This window comes from Physeter macrocephalus, chromosome 17 (assembly GCF_002837175.3).
Source record: "Physeter macrocephalus isolate SW-GA chromosome 17, ASM283717v5, whole genome shotgun sequence".
NCBI lineage: Eukaryota > Metazoa > Chordata > Mammalia > Artiodactyla > Physeteridae > Physeter > Physeter macrocephalus.
The window spans coordinates 43,372,742-43,395,045 of record NC_041230.1 but is presented as its reverse complement, the minus strand read 5'-3'; the positions used below and the strand labels follow the sequence as shown (position 1 = coordinate 43,395,045).

At 41.6% G+C, this 22,304-nt stretch overlaps 1 protein-coding gene across 2 annotated transcripts in view; it reads left to right on the top strand.

The window, feature by feature from the left end:
- GLG1 (golgi glycoprotein 1) overlaps positions 1–22,304 on the top strand; it is a 161,119-nt gene that overhangs the window by 130,815 nt on the left and 8,000 nt on the right. For both annotated transcript variants that reach the window (XM_007102258.4, XM_007102257.4), the window contains exons 12-23: positions 1,317–1,454; positions 3,895–3,981; positions 6,327–6,389; positions 7,160–7,273; positions 8,099–8,187; positions 9,152–9,269; positions 10,480–10,572; positions 16,765–16,902; positions 18,273–18,396; positions 19,248–19,390; positions 19,583–19,684; positions 20,633–20,740. In XM_007102258.4, the coding sequence (XP_007102320.2) occupies positions 1,317–1,454; positions 3,895–3,981; positions 6,327–6,389; positions 7,160–7,273; positions 8,099–8,187; positions 9,152–9,269; positions 10,480–10,572; positions 16,765–16,902; positions 18,273–18,396; positions 19,248–19,390; positions 19,583–19,684; positions 20,633–20,740 (1,317 nt within the window). The remainder of the gene's footprint in view (positions 1–1,316; positions 1,455–3,894; positions 3,982–6,326; positions 6,390–7,159; positions 7,274–8,098; positions 8,188–9,151; positions 9,270–10,479; positions 10,573–16,764; positions 16,903–18,272; positions 18,397–19,247; positions 19,391–19,582; positions 19,685–20,632; positions 20,741–22,304) is intronic.

Sequence of the window (22,304 nt, the reverse complement as noted above, 5' to 3'; positions counted from 1 at the left end):
ATGAACCCGTGTCCCCTGCATCGGCAGGCGGACTCTCAACCACTGCACCACCAGGGAAGCCCCAGGGTGGCCTTTTTAAGCCTTCTGAGATACTCTATTGCATTTCAGCCCTGCATTTGTTACAGAAAATATAGATGGTATTATTTCACAGGCATGTTTGCAAGTACCCCTTTTGAGCTTAATGCAAAAGTCTGTTTAGGATTCAGAATGAGGAGACTCAGAAAGAAATGTCATACTTTAGTTACTGCAATAGTAACCCAGTTTTTATATTGCTATGTAAGAAAATATGGAAATTTGTTGTTACTTAAATTCTTTGTATAATGAGCCTGTCATTAATCACAGGAGCTCCTAAATCCTAGCATCTTGGTAGTCACTATAGTAGGAGGTTCCTTGTCTTTGTAAATCAAGAAAGAGTTGGAATCTGGTATGCTGTCCTTTTAAAAAATAGGCTTCTTTTAAAAATCGAGGTTAAAGTCACGTAACATAAAGTTAATCATTTTAGAAGGAAAAATTCAGTGGCATTTAGTACATTCACAAAGTTGTGCAACCACCACCTCTACTTCCAAAATATTTCCGTGTTTCTGAAAGGAAACTCTTATGCCCATTAAGCAGTTACTCTCTATCCCCACCATACCTCCCTGCAGATGTGTTGGCTCTTTTAGGAGGAGAGACTGACTGTACCTGTCAATGACAGCCTTCTCACAACTCTCCCCAAAATATTAGTTTTCATCTGTTTGACCCTCTGCTAATTCTCATTAACTTATCTAGAAGAGTCGGGTTCTGACCTGAAGTAACTCTCACCTGCTTGTTCCGAGTTTAGGTAAATTTGAACTCAGTTCTCCTCACCCAAGTGTTTATTCTCTCTTGAATCAGACCCAGCATTCCACTCTACATTCATAGAGTAGTGGCAAATTAATTTTCCTAAACAAAAAACTCTCTACCTCATCTGAACAAATCCAGTTCATTTTTTAATTGACGTATCGTTGATTTACAATATTATATTAGTTTCAGGTGTACAGCATAGTGATTCAGTCCTAATTCACTTTTATCAGGATACTCTGAGAAAAGAATATTGTTTCATACAGTATATTATAAAATGCCTAATGTATTTATAATCGCATTCCTAGAGATAAAGGTGTTTAGAAGCCTCCTAGAACATTTAATTTTTATTCTGGAAGAGATTCGAGGTATAAAGTTCGGTTCAAATAACTGTAAACTTATTTGTTAGTTTCCTGACAATGGATTTGTTCTATCTTGTGTCTTTTGGTTTTGGTTTTGGTACCTTTGAAGTATTTTGCGTATTATTTCTCATGTAGCTCTCACGGGAATGCCGAGCTGAAGTCCAGAGGATCCTACACCAGCGTGCCATGGACGTTAAGCTGGATCCTGCCCTTCAGGATAAGTGCCTGATTGATCTGGGGAAATGGTGCAGTGAAAAAACAGAGACTGGACAGGTAGGTGACAAAGCTACCTATTTATGGGGTAGTAATAATAATAATGTTCCTGATTAACATTTTATATAGACTACAAACACCATAAAATCCATCTCCATCAACTTCACAGGTGTGTGATTTGTTATATTCGTCACTGTTCTTCCTATAAGAAAGCCTGAGGAAAATGTTCTCTTTGGTCTCTATAATTGTACTTTTCCTAAGCAGTTAGTTTACTTTAATGTTATGGTTATTATGTTTTGTAATTGATTGTTTTCTGTCTTTGTGCTGCCTCTTAAAAAGCCTCGAGCCAAAGATATGGCGTGCCTCTAGCAGGTGTATTAGATTTTGTGGTAGGCATTTTGTGTACTAACCTGCTACTGGCTTCATTCCACTTTCCTTAACATACTTTCTTTTTCTTTTCTCTTTTTTACTCTTTTTTTTTTTTTTTTTTTTTTTTTTTTTTTTTTTTTTGCGGTACGCGGGCCTCTCACTGTTGTAGCCTCTCCCGTTGCGGAGCACAGGCTCTGGACGCACAGCCCCAGCGGTCATGGCTCACGGGCCCAGCCGCTCCGCGGCACGTGGGATGCTCCCAGACCGGGGCACGAACCCGGTTCCCCTGCATCGGCAGGCGGACGCGCAACCACTGCGCCACCAGGGAAGCCCCTTTACTCATTTTTAATTGATTTTATCTTGCCCTTTTTTTTTTCTTTTCTCATTTTTGTAAGCTACATTAGGTCCTTTTGAGGGAAGGCAGAGTATAAATATATACATCGATATGCAAATACTGATATGCATGAATAGTATGCTTGCCCTGTGACAGTCCTAGAAGAGATGTAGGAATGGAATTATTTTTTCCATTTACTAATTGATACAGTTGAGGCTCAGAGAAATGAAGGGTATTAACTTACCTAGAGCTCAGGTCTAATCCTAGCCAGGCATTTGTTCCATTTTATTATAACCTCTCCGTACAGGAAAGTGTAGAAAAGGAGCAGCCCCAAGAATTAATGTGCATCATGCTATAAATGGTTTCTTAGGATTTTGTGCCTAGTTAAAAAAAAAAAAAAGAAGAAAGATATGTTGTTGCATTCTAGCAAATTAGGTGGGAAGGTATCTTGTCTTTTAGATCAAGGCAGAGGAACCATGCAGTGAGGAATAGCTACTTATTTAAAGCCCCATTAATACTAGAAGGAGACATGAACGGTTCCGTTTGTACCACTCCAAAACACCCTCTGGGATTAAATGAAAGTCACATGTGCAGGAATTGGACATTTTTTAAAAGCAACATGATGCCTACTCAGATCTTTTGGGCCTGGGAATATCATTTTCAGCAGTCTGTTTCCTGGACCTGCTACAGTTCTGTCGAGTTTATTGTTAGGAAATGCCATATAGTTTAGCTTTCTGTTGCCTCTGTCTAATGAAACAAGGGATATAGTCATATGGAATCCCATGAAACAGTTCCTTTCATACCCCCAGTAAAGTAACAGTGAGAAAGCAGCACTACGTTACAGCCCATCACTGTGAAGCTAAACTTAAGAAAGGAGTCCATGAGTGGAATTTTTCCCTTAGCCATTTATCTCCTCCCAAAAGTTGTATGCATTTTCCTTTAGGATCCCCCCACCCCATACTCCCTTTCTGGCTCTTGTATAATTCCCACAATCCTTCTCCTCGCTTCCCATTCTAATTCTGAAACAGAGATTCTTGCAGAATAGTCAGTAAGTTAAACTTGATCCTTTAACAGAGCCCTTTGCTGAGAAATAGCAGTTCATGTTCCTTGGGAAAGTAAGCTAATGTAAAACTTAAAACCTGTTAAGTCTCTAAAAGGAATAGCAATAGACTGATGTTACAAGGTAACTCCAGCTCAGTTCCCAAAGCCCAGGTAAGATAGCTTTTAGATACTCAAACCCTAGTGTGCTCACTTGTTTTGCAGTTACCCTCAGAGGATCCTTTTATGTGGGTTAGGGTTAGAATCCCAGATTTGATTTGCAGGAGCTATCAGCTCTCTACTGTGTTTCAGACCCTGAAACTGGGTCCCAACCTACTTGCCCACGAAGAGTCATAGAATATGCCATGTCTTTCACTGTGAATATTTTGTCCAATGATCATTATCAAAATGCAGATTAGCAGGGTGTTGACGGAATGGAGTAAAGGCCTGATAAGATTTTTAGACTCTGAGGACACCTGAACATTGATTCTTGTTGGACTTATCAGTTTGGCCTTCTGGAGGATTTGCATGGCTGTTGTACCCCCTTGACCCTCTTAACCACCCTGATACATCAAATAATTATCTTTTCAAAAATGCCAGTTTGGGGACTCAAATAAAGCTCTAGCATTCTGTTCAGTGAAGTTGTTTAAAAGAAAAGAAAAGGAAGACTACTGAAAAGGAAGTGGACACTGGTATCTCATCTACATTTGATTATTTATATAATTGACAAACGCTAAGAGAGTGCCCTTTTATTTGCAGGAGCTTGAATGCCTCCAGGATCATCTTGATGACTTGGCTGTAGAGTGCAGAGATATAGTCGGCAACCTCACCGAGTTAGAATCCGAGGTAAGCAGTTTGCAGCTCATGGAAGGAGAGTGCCCTGTCAGCAGCCTTTCATTTCTTCTTAGTTCTTTTGTTTCGAGACTCTTGAGAGTTCAGATTCTCTGTAGAACAAAAGAAACCTTGTCACATTCTCTGTTTGCTTTTTAAAGAAGAATATCGTGATGCTTCTTGAACCCCTTTTCTCATTTCTGTAGCTTAACACTGCATTTAGCCCTTGGGGTTTTTTCATAAATTAGGATTATCATAGTGACGAGACCAATCTTTTTTCCCCCTTTAAGAAAAAATAACAGCTATACTTCAAATCCTTTAATCACATTCAAGAATAGTCCAAGCATTCCTATTCTGTCATCCTTAGCTCTTTCAATTAGGTCATTTGGTAATGTTTTTTTGTTTTGTTTTTTTAACTTATTTCTTTTTGGCTGCATTGGGTCTTCTTTGCTGCGCGTGGGCTTTCTCTAGTTGAGGCGAGCAGGGGCTACTCTTGGTTGTGTTGCGCAGGCTTCACATTGTGGTGGCTTCTCTTGTTGTGGAGCACGGGCTCTAGGCATGTGGGCTCGGTAGTTGCGGCTCGCGGTCTCTGGAGTGCAGGCTCCGTAGTTGTGGCTCACGGGCTTAGCTGCTCTGCGGCATGTGGGATCTTCCCCGACCATGGATCGAATCCGTGTTCCCCCCCATTGGCAGGTGGATTCTTAACCACTGCGCCACCAGGGAAGTCCCCATTTGGTAATGTTTGTCCACTGAAATAAAATAAAAGCCTGGGATTTGCAGTTAAGCATGGAAGATTGAATATTATTCCATGTTTATCCCTGTTCCATCCTAAAACTCACTAAAGTACAAAAAATGAGATTAAAAAGAAACCTCATAAGCATAGGCATACTATTTGAAATACAGAGAGTATTGGGGGGGCAGTTAAAATGTGAAAATTGCCTTGTAGGGCCAGAAATCAGGGAAACAGGGAATAGCTATGTTTTTTAATAAGCCTTTTAGAACTATTTAAGTTGTCAAAATTGGCAATACATAAAATTACATTTCTTAGGGTCTTTTTTTTCTTTCTATTTTTCAAAAATGCACTGCCTTCTTTTATCTTGTGCCATCTCCTGTCTCATTCTCATTGTCCTTGTGGGCTGATGAGGATGTTCTGGGGTGTGTAACTCTTTAAAGGAAGATGTTATTTCAGCAGCTAATACTGCACAGCAGTTACTCTGCTTGAAGGCAGTTAGCGTGTGTTCCCAAGAGGTAGTAGTTTGTCATGTGGTTCGAGGACAGAATGATAGATGTCAGTTACTCCTGTTTTCATTTTGAACTGCTTAGCTTTGGGGAAAAATTCCAAAGGCTTTACATACTCTAATATTATTTTTATTTTTATTTTTTATTTTATTTTATTTATTTTTCATTGGGGTAGAGTTGTTTATACTCTAATACTATTTTTAAATGTTTTTTTCTCCCCACAGTTCTTACTTCTGTCTTCTCTCTTGCTCAAGCACGAGGGGAATCTGCCTCTAGAAAACTTGCCTTTCAAAGTATAATGAAGGAGCGTTAGAGGAGTAGCGTAGAACTGCTGTTCTGTCTGTGCTGGGGCTATCTAACTGAAATACTGGAATAGTTTCCAAATGTACATATTGGACTATTTACCCATCAGATGATACTGATTCAGAGAAAGAAACTGTTCCTCCCCCACCCCTGGCTCTTTCTAAAGCGGAATTACTGATATTTTAGCTGGAGAGGGTGTGGAGAAAAGGGAACCCTCTTGCACTGTTGGTGGGAATGTAAATTGATACAACCACTATGGAGAACAGTATGGAGGTTCCTTAAAAAACTAAAAATAGAACTACCATACAACCCAGCAATCCCACTACTGGGCATATACCCTGAGAAAACGGTAATTCAGAAAGTATCATGTACCACAATGTTCATTGCAGCTCTATTTACAATAGCCAGGACATGGAAGCAACCTAAGTGTCCATCAACAGATGAATGGATAAAGAAGATGTGGCACATATATACAATGGAATATTACTCAGCCATAAAAAGAAATGAAACTGAGTTATTTGTAATGAGGTGGATAGACCTGGAGTCTGTCATACAGAGTGAAGTAAGTCAGAAGGAGAAAAACAAATACCGTATGCTAACACATATATATGGAATCTAAGAAAAAAAAATGTCATGAAGAGATTAGTGGTAGGACAGGAATAAAACACAGACCTACTAGAGCATGGACTTGAGGACATGGGGAGGGGGAAGGGTAAGCTCTTTGTTATAAAGCAGAAACTAACACACCATTGTAAAGCAGTTATACTCCAATAAAGATGTTAAAAAAAAAGAATTACTGATATTTTAATCTTCTGCAGGATATTCAAATAGAAGCCTTGCTGATGAGAGCCTGCGAGCCCATAATTCAGAACTTTTGCCACGTAAGTGATGTCTAGAGGAACAAGGGTTAGAAACAGAACGAATTTCACTGGGGCTCTGGCCCCCACATGTATTGAACTCATCTCTGTCTTCAGCTCACATTGCTCCTAAGTGATAACCAACTTTCACCAGTTAAAGTTGAAAATGTAAACATCAAGGGGGGCCACCATCCTGGGCAAACTTATTTGCTTACCCCTTCTAGGTGACCAGATCTTTGGTTAACAGCACTTGCTGAGATGCCCTTTGTAAGGAAAACGGGGAGGGGGAAGCCCCATTAGTAGGGCTGAATTGCTTCTGATACATACAGTCGGGATTTGTTAACAATAATGTGGCTTCCCCTTCCAGCTCTCTCCTTGTACCTGATGTTGAGGGAATTCCGTTACTTTATTACTTTTAGTCACTTACTGAACTACCTAAATTGTGGGAGTGAAACACACCCAGGAACCATAATGATCTGACAATCAGCAGACAATGTTAGACGTTATCCCTAAAGCCAGCTGCCGGCATCGTGTAAGGAAAAGAGTTAAAAGACCTGCATAGTACACGTTCTTGTTGGAGCTTCACGCAGGGAGGGCAACTTGCTGCGTAAATTTTATTCCCCTGAGTGTTGATCCTTTGTAATGTCTCAGACTTATTTTGACATAATTTGTGATGTGTCTTATTTGTAAAGGCTCTAGAATCAATCTTGTTTGCATTTTTTGTATGGGCTGGGGTGCAGGCTTTGTTCATTAATAGTTACAAATGAAGTGTAAATGTGCACTACCTTCCCCAGGATGTAGCAGATAACCAGATAGACTCTGGAGACTTGATGGAGTGTCTCATACAGAACAAACACCAGAAGGATATGAATGAGAAGTGCGCCATTGGAGTCACCCACTTCCAGCTGGTCAGTAACACCTGGCACATCGTTCTTGTCTTGACTGCTTGGATGGTTACTGAATCCCTTCCTCTTTCAGAACATCAGAGCACCTCTTCTGTGAAAAATCATTTTTTCCAAATATCTGTTCAGTGCAGCAGCCCAAATGTGTATCAGTACCCTCGAATCTAAGCTTTTCTTTTAAATCATACTACCCAGGTCTGGCATTTGAATAAGAAGCTTAAACCATAGTCTTCATAGTTACCACAGGTCTAAAGGAAGTATTTCTGATAAAGCAAGCACTTCCTTCCTAGAAGGGTGAAATCCAGTCATCTATGTAAAATTGACCTCTTGTTGGGGCACCTAGCCTCCCTGACTGCCATCCCCAGGGCCTCTGGACTGTGGGCACTGGGAGGCAGGGGAGGGCAGACAGACCCTGTGCCCTTGTTGACTTGTTTACATTCTTGTGAAAGAGAGATGCAAAAATACATTTACAAATAAATACAGTTTCAGGTGAGCCTGTGAGGAAAAATAAAGCAGTGCAAGGCCTGCAGGGTGGTGGAGAAAAGGGACTTGAGAAGGAGGTATTTGAATAGAAGCATCAAGAAAAGTGAGGGAGCAAACCATGGGAAGATCTGGGGGAAGAATCGCAGCCTGTGTGTGACCGGAAGCTGGTGTGCCCGGAGCAAAAGCTGCCGTGGGGAGCTTAGCAGGTCATGAAGTCTGAGAGAGACAGAGTTGTGCAGGCCTGAAAAGCTAGCCGCTGCAAACGGTATATGGATACACTTACACCCAGCGCTGCTGATTAGACCTTGTCACAGAGCTTCTGATTTTCTTTTTCATCATCTTTTTTAGGTGCAGATGAAGGATTTTCGGTTCTCTTACAAGTTTAAAATGGCCTGCAAGGAGGACGTGTTGAAACTTTGTCCCAACATAAAGAAGAAGTATGTAGCTTGTAATTGATTCGTTCTGCTTCCCTCAAGTCCCTCTTAGCTACTGAATGAGCATCCAAGATGTCGGGTGGCCTGCTGCTATCTGACCAGATTAGCCCTGCAGGCCTCCTGCACCCGCCTTTGGTAGTATGGCCAAACACTTGGATTGTCTAGACATATCCTCTTTATAGCAGCCTGGAGCCACACCTGGTGGTGGTAGTTCTGATATGGAGAGCCTATGTCCTAAAGGAGCATTTTTAATTTTTCCAGGTTCAGGCTATCTAACTGATGAAGCACATACAGATTGTGTACTTAGAGGAGCACGTTGCAGTGTGAATAAGATGTTAACTGATTTCCTCCGAACATCATTCCATTGTGTCATCTCTTCAGGGAAGCAGCAGAGGCTTTCACTGAGTTAGAGATGTAGTAAAGAAACAAAAGCTGTATTCATTTAAGAATTAGGTGTTAATGAGGAGAGTGATGAGCTTTTATAGCATGGCTGCCCAAATTCTTCCATGCTGCTCTTTGCAAAGGTGCATTTCTAGAACACATTTCCCCTCATATAAACCAAGTTCCCGTGTTTGCTCAGATTTCTGTGCTTTTCAGGAATGATTTTCTCAGTATATCAAAGACACTGTCCAGAGTTAAGAGTAGAGTAGCATTCCTCTCTGGTCACATGTTTTCATCAAAACAAGTGTTGAACTGTCCTTGCACACATGTCCCCTCTCTGGCCTCCCCACCAGCCAGGAATGTTGTCAGCATTTGAGCTGTGGCCCAACTTTTATGACATATACAGACAAATTGCTGCTTTTAACTCTCTGAAAACACAGTGAGACTCACAGGAAAGGCATTCATAAACATGGTAAAGGGGTTCCTGGGTTCTGAGGGGATTGTGTGGCCCTTGCCCCAGCCCAGTTCTCGGCCATCTGCCTTTGTGTGGCTCCAGCCAGTCTCAGGCCTCTTCTTTCCTTGGCAGGGTGGACGTGGTGATCTGCCTAAGCACCACCGTGCGTAACGACACTCTCCAGGAAGCCAAGGAACACAGGGTGTCCCTGAAGTGCCGCAAGCAGCTGCGGGTGGAGGAGCTGGAGATGGTAACGCTGCAGAGCACAACCTCTGGTCCAGAAACCACAGGGCAGGGCTTAGAGAGTTAGGTGAAGGGTGAGGGCAAACTGAAAGATTTTAGCCACAAGTGTGATGGTTAAGACTTGGAGTTGCATGCTAAAATTTTACCATAGGACAGCTTCTTGTTTTCCTTTTTTTCAATGATAAAGTATTTTTTACCACACATAACTGGAAGTCCAGCTGTAAGACAAGCTGTAAGCATGTGATGTAGTCATTGCATCAGTAATGTCCTCGAGGATCGAGGGTCTCTCCCTCTCCAGTCTGCTGCCTTGGACACCAGCTTCATTGTTAAGGCCGTTTTCCCTCATGGCCGCACAATGGCTGCCTGCAACAGCTGGGCCACCTGTTGCAATATTCACCTCCAGCAGGAAAATAGAAACAAGAGAAAACTGCCCCCAGCACGAAATAAAGGTCCTTCTCCTCAATTTGATTGTGTCCGTTTGAGATCTGTGCCCCATCCCCCATCAGGGGATGCACTCACTGATGAGCTTACTGATAATCAAGGTGAGGTGGATGTTGGGGAGCCACCCAGAGTGTGGTCCTATGAGAGGACACTTCTTCTCACTTTACTTTTGAGGATAAGCCCAAGCCACATTAAGACAGCTAAAAATATATTTTAATATGTTTTGTATTGTGAATCATACTTCACCTCAGTCTAAGCAAAAACTAGTAATGGACACCAGGTATTATTAATATCCCCAAAGTTGCAGTACCAGATTTTCACATACAGAGGTAGTGATTCTGTGGTAATTATGTTTAAGTGGAACTGGCCTAAACATACTTCTATAATAGAAACTTTGGGTCCTTAGATTTGAACCTGGCTCTTTCAGTAAAATAATAATAAAAGTAGAGTCCTACATCTGTGTAATGGTTTTAGCTTTCAAAGTGGTTTTCACTTCATACTATCTTATTTCATCGCACAGCAGTCCTGTGAAGGGGTCAGAGTAGATGGTAGCATTTCATTTTGCAAACAAAGGCCAAGGCCTTGTAGCTAGGTAGTGGCAGAACTGAAACTCAGTCCTACGTCTCCGTTTACTGCAGTGACCACACTGCTGCCACTTAGCTGTGCAGAAGTTATGGCCACCAGACAAGATCCAATCAACAAATAAATATGTAGAACATTTGATCTCTCCAGCTCAGAGTAAGCTCACTGTTCCATGCTGGTTCCCCCTCATACAGACAGAGGACATCCGTCTGGAACCAGATCTGTATGAAGCCTGCAAGAGTGACATCAAGAACCACTGTTCCACCGTGCAGTATGGCAACGCTCAGGTAACTTTTTGTTTTTATTTTTTAATTGTAAAGGTAACGTGAAGGTACCGTTTTAATAATTAATTCTGCGTTGGTGAGATAGGCCCCCTCACATCCTATCCAGCCTGGTCATCCCTTCTTAACCTATGCCAGGCTGCTTTTCCCAAACAGACTACTTTTGCTCACCTTCATTCCTCTTTGTCACCTATTCATTCTCTTCCCTCTTTCAGGTTACCTTGTCCTCCCCCACCTTGTCTGCCTAGTAAACTTCTAATTATCCTTCAAATGCCTCCTCCTCTCTATAGCTTTCCCAACACTCTGCCCCTCCAAAATTAATTATTCCCTCATATGATCCCATTGCACAGAAGTTCTTAACTAGAGGTCACGTAAGAACCATCATGGGAGGGTTTTTTTTCCCTAATTCACAGAACAGGGCCCTACCCAGAATCATCAGGAATGAAATGCAATCAAGTGTTTTTTGTTTTTGTTTTTAATGTTCTTCCATTGACTCATCTACCTCTTCTAGTTCAGGGCATTGCCAGGTACTTTAGCCTTTGAGATAATGGCTTCGTTGTCTTCTAGTATCTGCTGTTTGTGATGCAAAGTCTGATGTCAATCTGATTCTCATTTCTGTGTAGTTAATCTCCCTCTGAGTTTTCTCTTTATCTTTAATGATCTGTAATTTCACTGTGATATAATTAGATATGGTTTTTGTTTTCATTATCCTGGTTGGCTCATTCATTCTCAGAATTCATGTCTTACTTCAGTTCTAGGAAATTCTCAAACCTTTCAAATATTGCCTTCCTTTTCCTTCCTTCTGGAACTCCTGTTAGACATTTGGAGCATCTGAATCTGTCCTCCATGTCTCTCAATTTTTCTTTTATGCTTTTCACTTCTTCATCTCTCTGTACTACACTGAGGTAATTTTTCAGTTCTGTTTCCCAGCTTCATAATTTATCCTATAGCACTTTCCATCCTGCTCTTTAGAGAGACTACCAGTTGGGTTTTATTTTTCATTTCTTTTTTTTTTTCTCATATAGTGTATGTATTTTATTAGAGAGCATTCGCAATTCCTTCCACCCATCCCTTGTGACATTGCTATTATTCATTTTTTATGCATATGCTATGATCACCCAGTACATTGTTATTAGACAGTTCTCAGACCAATTAAGAATAAGAAAAATAAATCATTTTTTTCACTTTTTTCCTTCTCTAATGCTCTTCCTTTCTTTATGTAGATCCAAGGTTTTGACCTATATATTTTCCCTTCTGCCCAAAGAGCTTCTTTTTTAACATTTTTTTTTACAAGGTGCATGTATGGGCAGTGAATTCCCTGTTTTTATTTGTGTGAGAAAGTCTATCTTCTCTTCATTTTTGAAGAACAGTTTTGCTGGATATAGAATTCTAGGTTGCTGGATATAGAATTCTAGGTTGCTGGATTTTTTTTTCTTTAAATACTTTAAATATTTCATTTCACACTGTTTTCTGCATAGTTTCTGATGAGAGGTCCACTGTAATTCTTGCATCTGTATATTAGTTTCATAGAGCTGCCAAATTACCACAAACTGGGTGCCTTAAAACAAATTTATTATTTCACAGTTCTGGAGGCCTGAAGTCTGAAATCAAGGTGTTGGCAAGACTGCTTTCTTTCCTAAGGCTCTAGGGCGGAATGCTTCCTTGCTTTTTCCATCTTCTGGTGGTTCCAGTCCTTGACTTGGGGCTGCATGATTCCAGTCTCTGCCTCCATCTTCTCATGACCTTCTCCTCTGTGTCTCTCCTTTGTGTATTATGTATATTTTCTTTACATTAGATTTAGGGCCCATCCAGATAACTCAGGATGATCTCATTTTGAGATCCCTCACTTAATTACTTTTGCAAAGAATTTTTCTCCCAAATATTCACATTCACAACTATGGGTTTGGGACTTACACATATCTTTTGGGGAACCGAAATTCAGTCCACTAAAATCTCTTTCTCTATAGATAAGGTGTTTTTCCCCTCATATTATCATTTATTTAGGTTTTCTTACTGGTTTATATCTGCAATGATTTTTAGTTTCTGGTGTACAGTTTTTCTACATCTTTTGTCAGATTTATTCCTATGTACTTTGTATTTTCTGATGCTATTTTATCTTGTAGTTGATTTCTAATCTCACAGTGCTGTGGTCGGAAAAGATGCTTGATATGATTTCAGTTTTCTTAAATTTACTGAGGCTTGCTTTATGGCCCAGCATGTGGTCTATCCTGAAGAATGTTCCATGTGCACTTGAAAAGAATGTGCATTCTGCTCCTTTCGGATGGAATGGTCTATAAATATAAGTTAAGTCCATCTGGTCTAATGTGTCGTATAAGGCCTATGTTTCCTTATTGATTCTGTCTGTCCATTGACGTAAGTGCGGTGTTAAAGTCCCCCACTATTATTGTGTTACTGTTGATTTGTTCTTTTAAGGCTGTTAACATTTGCCTTATAGATTGAGGTACTCCTGTGTTGGGTGCACATATATTTACAATTGTTATATCTTCTTGGAGTGACCCCTTGGTCATCACATAGTGTCCTTCTTTGTCTCTTGTAATAGTCTTTAAAGTCTATTTTGTCTGATATGAGTATTGCTACTCCAGCTTTCTTTTGATTTCCATTTGCATGGAGTACCTTTTTCCATACCCTCACTTTCAGTCTGTATGTGTCCCTAGATCTGAAGTGGGTCTCTTATAGATGGCATATATAGGGGTCTTGTTTTTGTATCCATTCAGCCAGTCTATGTCTTTTGGTTGGAGCATTTAATCCATTTACATTTAAGGTAATTACCTATATGTATGTTCTTATTGCCATTTTATTAATTGTTTTGGATTAGTTTTTGTAGATCTTTTTGCTTCCCTTCCTCTTTTGTTCTCTTCTCGTGATTTGATGACTGTCTTTAGTGTTGTGTTTGGATTCCTTTTTCTTCTTTGTGTGTATATCTATTGTAGATTTTTGGTTTGTGGTTACCATGAGGTTTTGATATAGCAGTCTATATATATACACAAGATTGTTTTAAGTTGCTGGTCTCTTAATTTCCAATGCATTTCCAATATCCTGCATTTGTACTCTCCTCTTCTCACGACTGCTGGTTCTGATACCATATTTGTGGATGGTTTCCTACCTTTACTGTATGTTTGCCTTTACTGGTGAGCTTTCCCATTCGTATTTTCCTTGTTTCTACTTGTGGCCTTTTCTTTTCTGCCTAGAGAAGTTCCTTTAGCATTTATTGTAAAATTGGTTTGGTGGTGAATTCTCTTAGCTTTTGCTTATCTGGAAAGCTTTTGATTACTCCATCAAATCTGAACGAGAGCCTTGTTGGGTAGAGTATTCTTGGTTGTATGTTTTTCCTTTTCATCACTTTAAATATATCATGCCAATCTCTTCTGTCCTGCAGAGTTTCTGCTGAAAAATCAGCTGATAACCTTATGGGAATTCCCTTGTATGTTATTTGTTGCTTTTCCCTTCTTGCTTTTAATATTTCCTGCTTGTCTTTATTTTTTGTCAGTTTGATTAATATGTGTCTCGGTGTGTTCCTCCTTGGGTTTATCCTGCCTGGAATTCTCTGCATTTCCTGGACTTGGGTGACTGTTTCCTTTCCCATGTTAGGGAAGTTTTCAGCTATCATCTCTTCAAATATTTTCTCAGGCCCTTTCTCTCTCTCTTCTCCTTCTGGGACCCCTATAATGCAAATGTTGGTACATTTAATGTTGTCCCAGAGGTCTCTTAAACTCTCCTCATTTCTTTTCATTCTTTTTTATTTTTTTAATTCTGTTCTGCAGCAGTGATTTCCACCATTCTGTCTTCCAGCTCACTTATCCGTTCTTCTGCCTCATTTATTCTGCTATTGATTCCTTCTGGTGTATTTTCATTCCAGTTTTTATATTGTTCGTCCCTGTTTGTTTCTTCTTTATATCTTCTAGCTCTTTGTGAAACATTTCTTGTATCTTCTCAGTCTGTAACTCCATTGTTTTTCCGAGATCTTGGATCATCTTTACTATCATTACTCTGAATGTTCTTTTCAGGTAGATTGCCTAGCTCCACATTACTTAGATGTTCTTCTGGGGTCTTATCTTTTTTCCTTCGTCTGGAGCATATTCCTCTGCCATCTCATTTTCTCAAACTTTCTGTGTTTATGGTCCCACTGGCTTCAGGATTGTAGTTCCTCTTGCTTCTGGTGTCTGCCTCCTGGTGGGTGAGGCTGGGCTAAGAGGCTTGTGCAGGTTTCCTGGTGAGCAGGGCCGTGTCAGTGGGGTGTGTTTAGAGGCAGCTGTGGGCTCAGGAAGACTTTAAGCAGCCTGTGTTTTGATGGGTGGGGCTGTGTTCCTGCCCCATTGGTTGTTTGGCCTGAGGCGTCCCAGCACTAGAGCCTAAGGACTGTTGGGTGGGGGCCATGTCTTGGTGTCAAAATGGTGGCCTCCGGGACAGCTCATGCCAATGAGTACTCCTCAGTACCTCTTCCACCAATGTCCTTGTCCCTGCAGTGAGCCACAGCTGCCCCCTGCCTCTCTAGGAGACCCTCCAAGTCCAGCAAATAGGTCTGGCCCAGGCTCCTATGAAGTCACTGCTTTTTCCCCTGGGTCCTAGTGTACACAAGACCTTGTGTGAGCCCTCCAGGAGTGGAGTTTCTGTTTCCCCGAGTCCCGTGGCATTCCTGCAATCAAGCCCTGCTGGCCTTCAAAGCCAAATGCTCTGCGTGCTCCTCCTCCCGATGCCAGAACCCCAGGCTGGGGAGCCTGAGGTGGGGCTCAGAACTCTCACTCCTATGGGAGAACCTCTGCGATATACTTATTTTCCAGTTTGTGGGTTGCCCACCCAGTGGGTATAGGATTTGATTGTATCATTAATGTGCCCCTCCTGCCATCTCACTGTGGCTTGTCTTTGGAAGTAGAATCTTTTTTGGTAGGTTCCAGTCTTTTGTGGTGGTTGTTCAGCAGTTAGTTGTGATTTTGGTGTTTTCGCGAGTGGAGGTGAGCTCAGGTCCTTCTACTCCACTGTCTTGTCCCCTTCACTTATTTTTCATTTGTAACATCTCTAATTGGTTCTTCTCATAACTACCTGTTCTTGATTCTTATTTACTATTTTCTTCTCTGTTGTTCTGAAGATATTAAATATATGTTTGATTGCTCTGTTGCCTTTTCCCCTCAGTTTTGAGGCCTTGATTTATTTTGTTTATCATCTTTCTTAACGGTATTAGTATTCCTTAACTGCAGTTGACCCTTGAACAGCATGGGGTTAGGAGTGCTGCATGTCCACATAGTTAAAAACCTGTGTATAGTGTCAGCCCTCCATATATGTTGGGCCCTCCCTCTCTGAAGTTCCACATCCACAGATTCAACCAGTCACAGATCATGTAGTACTGTAGTGTTTACTCTTGAAAAAAATTCTCATATAAGTGGACCTGCATAGTTCAAACCCTTGTCATTGAAGGGTCAACTGTATTTGATGATTCTTGGTTGTGCCTTGAGGATTTCATAGAAGTCTCATGACTACATGCTACAGCCCTAGCTACTGCAGCTTCCCATCTGCTTTCTTTCTTTATCTTGTTTTTTTATAGTAGCTCAAAGTTTGTTGTAGGGAAGGGGAGGTTTTAGGATACACCTAATTCACTATCTTAAAATCCATCCCATGGCACTTTATTCTTTTATGTTAACTCACTCATCTTTTTTATTGTAGTTGTTTGTTTATATAACTTTTCCCTGTGAGACTATATAGTCTTCAAAGGTAAGGATTGAGTCTCATTCATAGCTGGCATCTAATGCTCTGTTCTCATGTGGTAAATGTTGAGTTGAACTGAACTTCCTGGCTTGTGCTTACTGTCGAGTCAGGGTTATTGCTCCAGGGAAAGGCAGAGAGCCTGATGTATGCTCCAAAAGGAATCTTGACAAGGAATAGCCCTGGAAGGAAGAAGAAACCAGGAATCTTGAGGGGGTTTCCTTCCCCTTAGACTCCAGTACAACCTGCTCTTTATCCGTAATTTTTATACATTGGGTTTGCTATTAGCCCTGGGGTTGTAAATCTGTAAATATAATTCTCCTTTGTGAGGAAATCCTGATTCCTATTACCTAGGAATTAGAAATGAAAGGTACCTGTTTAGAAAAATGAGGAATGTACTAAGAACTTAATGCTTCAGTCAGAAAACGTGGATTATCAATACCTGATCCACCTCTTAACTTGCCTGTAACTGTTATGCCCTAGATTATTGAATGTCTGAAAGAAAACAAGAAGCAGCTGAGCACCCGTTGCCACCAGAAAGTCTTTAAGCTGCAGGAGACAGAGATGATGGACCCAGAACTAGACTATACACTCATGAGAGTCTGCAAGCAGATGATAAAGGTAAGGGACCCAAAACCAAGGGTTGAGCACAGGGTAAGTCAACGTAACAAAAACACAAACTTCTTTAAATTTCAGAGAAAATTCATGTAACCTCTCAGTGTCAACCTGTTTTATACAGCTACGGCTGTGGTTCTCGAAGTCTGGTCCCTAGACCTGCAGCGTCCGCACCACCTGGGAACTTACAAAGTCTCAGGCCCCACCCCGAGCTCTGAGTCAAGCTCTGGGAGCGGCGCCTTCTGTTTTCACAAGCCCCCGGGGGTTCCAATGAAGCGCAAGTTTCAGAACCACTAAGCTAAGATAGCTAACCTCACTTTGACCTAAGGAACAAGTAAATAGATGTCCATTAAATATGTGATTGGTTTTGAGCACGGTTGGTGGTAGGTATACTGAGGAAGCCACCGTCAAATGTCCTGATCATCCATCTATCACCCTCAAAGGCTTTTTTTGTTCTACAGGTTGTTTTGCTTCATTTACTTCTCCAATAAATGCCCCCTGCAGCAGGGCTGACTGGAGAACCTGGATGTCAGTTCCTGGATCTGTCCACACGTACAAAGAGATTAAACTTAAAGTGCTAACCCCTTATTTCAGCTTCCCTTTAAAATAAAATGATACTCCTCACCCTATCAATAAACTCCAAAGAGAATTGTGAAAGTTAGAAGTCTCTTTAGCTGGGTCTGGAAGAATTGAGTCCTCTGTAGAAGTGGAAATGTCAGGCTCTGATTTGAGGGAGGTTTGTAAGATTTTGAGGACTTCTATAAAAATCAGTCAGCAATCCATGTCCCCATATTAAGATAACAGTGGACTATAATTAATAGACTGTGGATTAGCAGATAGAGATGGAGTTTATCACTAGTCCAAAATGAATCTCTGACTTCAAGGACACTAACAAGTGTACAGGGGCTGGCGCCGCAGGATTTGGTAGGATTATAGCCCCTCTGGTTAAAGGGGTGAACCAGATAGGTCCTTCCCCCACATCTCTGTTCACACTGGTTGCTGGGTAGTTTCTAAATTTCCCATTGGGATTGGGTAGATGTGGCTTGAGGGATACGTGGTCACCTGGTACAATGTTACGTTCATGCATAAACAGTATGTAAGCTTATGAGAGGCCGTGTAATGTAGCATAGCCGTGTAAGTAGGGAATCCATCCTATCCAAAATAGGAAACAGGTAGTAGAAAGAAATGTGAGAAATATAGTAGAGAATAGATAAAGGGGAACTTGAAGCTGGCTGATTATTCAGGCTTACCATTTCTCGTCCCAAGTGATACCTTTAGATTCTGTCATAAGCTCCCCAAAAGATGTAAGAGTGATAAATATGGTGTTAATTGCCATATTTGGGGAACTACTTTTATAAAACTTTGTTTCTTTGCAGAGATTCTGTCCAGAAGCGGATTCCAAAACTATGTTGCAATGCTTGAAGCAAAATAAGAACAGTGAATTGATGGATCCCAAATGCAAACAGATGATAACCAAGCGCCAGATCACCCAGAACACTGGTAACATTTTGGCATGGCTTTCCTGGTCCTGCTGGGTATGGCTTGAAAGGAATTGAGTGGGCATATACTTGCCTAATTAAACTAAAGGTGCTTCATTGCTCCTGAATGTTAAGGAAAGAGTCTGGATGTAATGAGCAAAGTGACTTACTTCTTCCCTGAAGAGCATCTAGAAGAACAGAATGAAAGTCATGGGAAAGAGGAGGCTGAAAACATAGGAAACTTGCCTTTGAAGGGTGTACAAAACGAATAAGGGCTAAAGTTCATTGAAAAGTCTAGAAATTTAGTAAAACTTCACGCATATGGCAGGAGAATATATGGGTAATCTGTTTTAGAACAGAGAAATTTAATCTCTGAGTTGCAAGACCTTGTAACTTAGTGGTCAAGTTGAGTTGGACATATTCTGTTCTCAGAATTTTCAAAAATATGTATCATGGGGAAGGTTGCTGATGTCTGCTAGATTTTTGTGAGGACTGCTTAGAATGTTGGCCTCAATAGATCCTGCAGAGCTGCTGCGGAGTAGGTTTCCTGGGGGTCTCCACGTCTGCTCTTCCACCACAGTATATTGCTGATTTAAAACTGTGTTGAGGGAGTTCCCTGGTGGCCTAGTAGTTAGGATTCCGGGTTTTTCACTGCCGTGGCCCAGGTTCAATCCCACAAGCTGCAGGACATGGCCAAAAAGAAAATAAAATAAAACAGTGTAGTGAGAGCTCAGTAAACATGTACCAGATAAACAAATCAGTGGTTTATGAGTGGTCATTGACATAATATGCCCCCTTTGGGTAAGTGGATCTCAAAACATTTGTGAATCCAGGTGGAGTGTTTTATCATGTGCTTATTACTTTCTGCTCTAGATTACCGCTTAAACCCTGTGCTAAGGAAAGCCTGTAAAGCTGACATTCCTAAATTCTGTCATGGTATCCTGACTAAGGCCAAGGATGATTCGGAGTTAGAAGGTCAAGTCATCTCTTGCCTCAAGTTGAGATATGCTGACCAGGTAAACTGCCCTGGGCTTTCCACAGAGGTTTACTTATGGAACCTCCACTAGTCCTGGCAGTTTTTTCTTTGGAGGTCCTTAGCTTGCTGCTACTTTCCCCAAGACCTTTTTGCACACCTTCCCCAAGCCAGGGCCCAGATAAAAAGCTGACATGTTCTAATAGGCTGACATATTCTCCCTTGTCACATGTAGCGCCTCTCTTCAGACTGTGAAGACCAGATCCGGATTATCATCCAGGAGTCTGCTCTAGATTACCGACTCGATCCTCAGCTCCAGCTACACTGCTCAGATGAGGTAGGATTTGGGGACAAAACTGGTTGTGAACAGAGCTGGTCAGAGAAGTTTCTACTGGAGAAAAGTTCTTTACTCTGTTTCCCTTCAGCCCTGAATCCAGGACTCTTCTAGTCTCTCCACTGTCTGAGTTCCTGGTTCTGTGTAACACTGAATTTGGTTTGTCCTTAGTCCTGTCACTATTCAGTTTTGATTCCATATTTCTCTACTGAACAGCATTTTTTTATTATATCTGTCTGCGTCTAGTTTGTTCTTCCCTCTCCTTATTCTGATGTTCAACGCAGAACACTCCCAACACTTGCCAGAAGGGTAAAAGTGCTCCTGTAATACCTCTAACGAAGTGCCAGTCCTTGGATATTATTTGACTTTCTAGCTAGAAAAGGTCATGTAGTGAACCTTGTTCAACATATGTCCATTTTATGGAACATAGCTAAAGATATTTCAAAAAAGCTTACTCATAAATCTGTCCAAAGAAGGTTAAACTTTTAACTGTGCTGCAGGCTATGTGTCAGGACCCCTTTGTGTGTGTGTGTGTGTGTGTGTGTGTGTGTGTGTGTGTGTGTGTTTCCAAGTTGAGTAGCTGGGTTGACTGTGAACCTCTGTCAATGTCAAGCATTTGCTTTTAGGATTTTACTTGGCTGTGTGACCTTCCTCTGAGGAATCAGAGAGTAGCCTTCTTTGTGACCAGCCTTGGGACAGTCTGACTCAGGTCTTGGGGTTGACAGCATGAAGATACATGTATTGACTGTTTTTCAATTCTGTGCCAGTCCTTGTGAAGGAGAACAGAGCCTGGCATCCCATATGGGAGGGAGGGGAGTGAAATCCACCAGGAATCCGTTTGAGAAGAGCCTGGGGCACATGTGTGGGAGGATCTCCAATAGACATGCTTCAGAGACCGAGGTGTCTCCTGAGAGTAGGGGTGCCCTTGTTTTTTGTGTGTGTCCTGAACAGATTGCCAGTCTATGTGCCGAAGAAGCAGCAGCCCAGGAGCAGACAGGTCAAGTAGAGGAGTGCCTCAAAGTTAACCTGCTCAAAATCAAAACAGAAATGTGTAAAAAGGTAACTACCGTCAGTCACCATTTTCTCTCACTTGCTTTTCTCTCCTCTTCCTCTTCTTCCTCTTAAAGCTATAGTCTGTACATCTTAGTGATAAAATCTAAACCTTCCTTCCCAGAATTCTATCTTGTTCCCTCTTACCAAACTAATTTGCCTTTTGACCGTTAATTGTCTGTAACTTAAATAGTCTTTCACGTGTACTAATTACTTGTGAATATGTCTCATCCCCATGACTAGACTGTTGTTTAAGGTCATTATTTAAGTGCTATGCCAAAGTAAAATGTCCATTCCAATATATCAGTAAGCATACTGCATTTGTAAAAGTCAATGAAACTACAAATTCAGTTCATTTCAGAAACATCACATAAAAGCAGATTTATCAAAATATGATAACTGGACTTCCCTGGTGGCACAGTGGTTAAGAATCCTCCTGCCAGTGCAGGGGACACAGGTTCAAGCCCTGGTCTGGGAAGATCCCACATGCCGTGGAGCAACTAAGCCTGTGCGCCACAACTACTGAGCCTGTGCTCTAGAGCCCGTGAGCCACAACTACTGAGCCTGCCCTCTAGAACCTGTGAGCCACAACTGCTGAGGCTGTGTGCCACAACTACTGAACCCCGCGCCCCTAGAGCCCATGCTCTGCAACGAGAGAAGCCATCACAATGAGAAGCCCGTGCACCGCAACAAAGAGTAGCCCCTGCTCACCACAACTAGAGAAAGCCCATGTGCAGCAACGAAGACCCAACGCAGCCAAAAATAAATAAATTAATTTAAAAAAATAACTAAGCATGCATTATCTTACAAAATTGAAAGTGAAGTAATATATTTGATCTTTTTTAAAAAACTTTATCTCTTTTTGGAAAAGTGTTTCAATGATATTACTGAGTCACTGTGAATATCGTGTGCAGATATTTTCATCTGCTAAAAATGTTTCTAGGGGCTTCCCTGGTGGCGCAGTGGTTGAGAGCCCGCCTGCCGATGCAGGGGACACGGGTTCGTGCCCCGGTCCGGGAAGATCCCACATGCCGCAGAGCGGCTAGGCCCGTGAGCCATGGCCGCTGAGCCTGTGCGTCCGGAGCCTGTGCTCTGCAACGGGAGAGGCCACAACAGTGAGAGGCCCGCGTATCGCAGAAAAAATAAATAAATAAATAAAAGTGTTTCTAATTCCACATGGTCTGAGGAGTGGTAGGAGTTGGCTAGAGGCTAAATCCAGATATTTTCCTTTGAATACTTTTTCATCAAATTATCCCATTTAACTACAAGGAGGACTTTTTGAACAACATTTCAGGGTTTTTTTGTTTTTGTTTGTTTTATTGTTTTACAGTCTGAAGCGCAAAGTAATTTTTACTTAAGAAAGCAATTTTTGGGCTTCCCTGGTGGCGCAGTGGTTGAGAATCCGCCTGCCGATGCAGGGGACACGGGTTCATGCCCCGGTCTGGGAAGACCCCACATGCCGCGGAGCGGCTGGGCCCGTGAGCCATGGCGGCTGAGGCTGCGCCTCCGGAGCCTGTGCTCCGCAACGGGAGAGGCCACAACACTGAGAGGCCCGCGTGCCACAAAAAAAAAA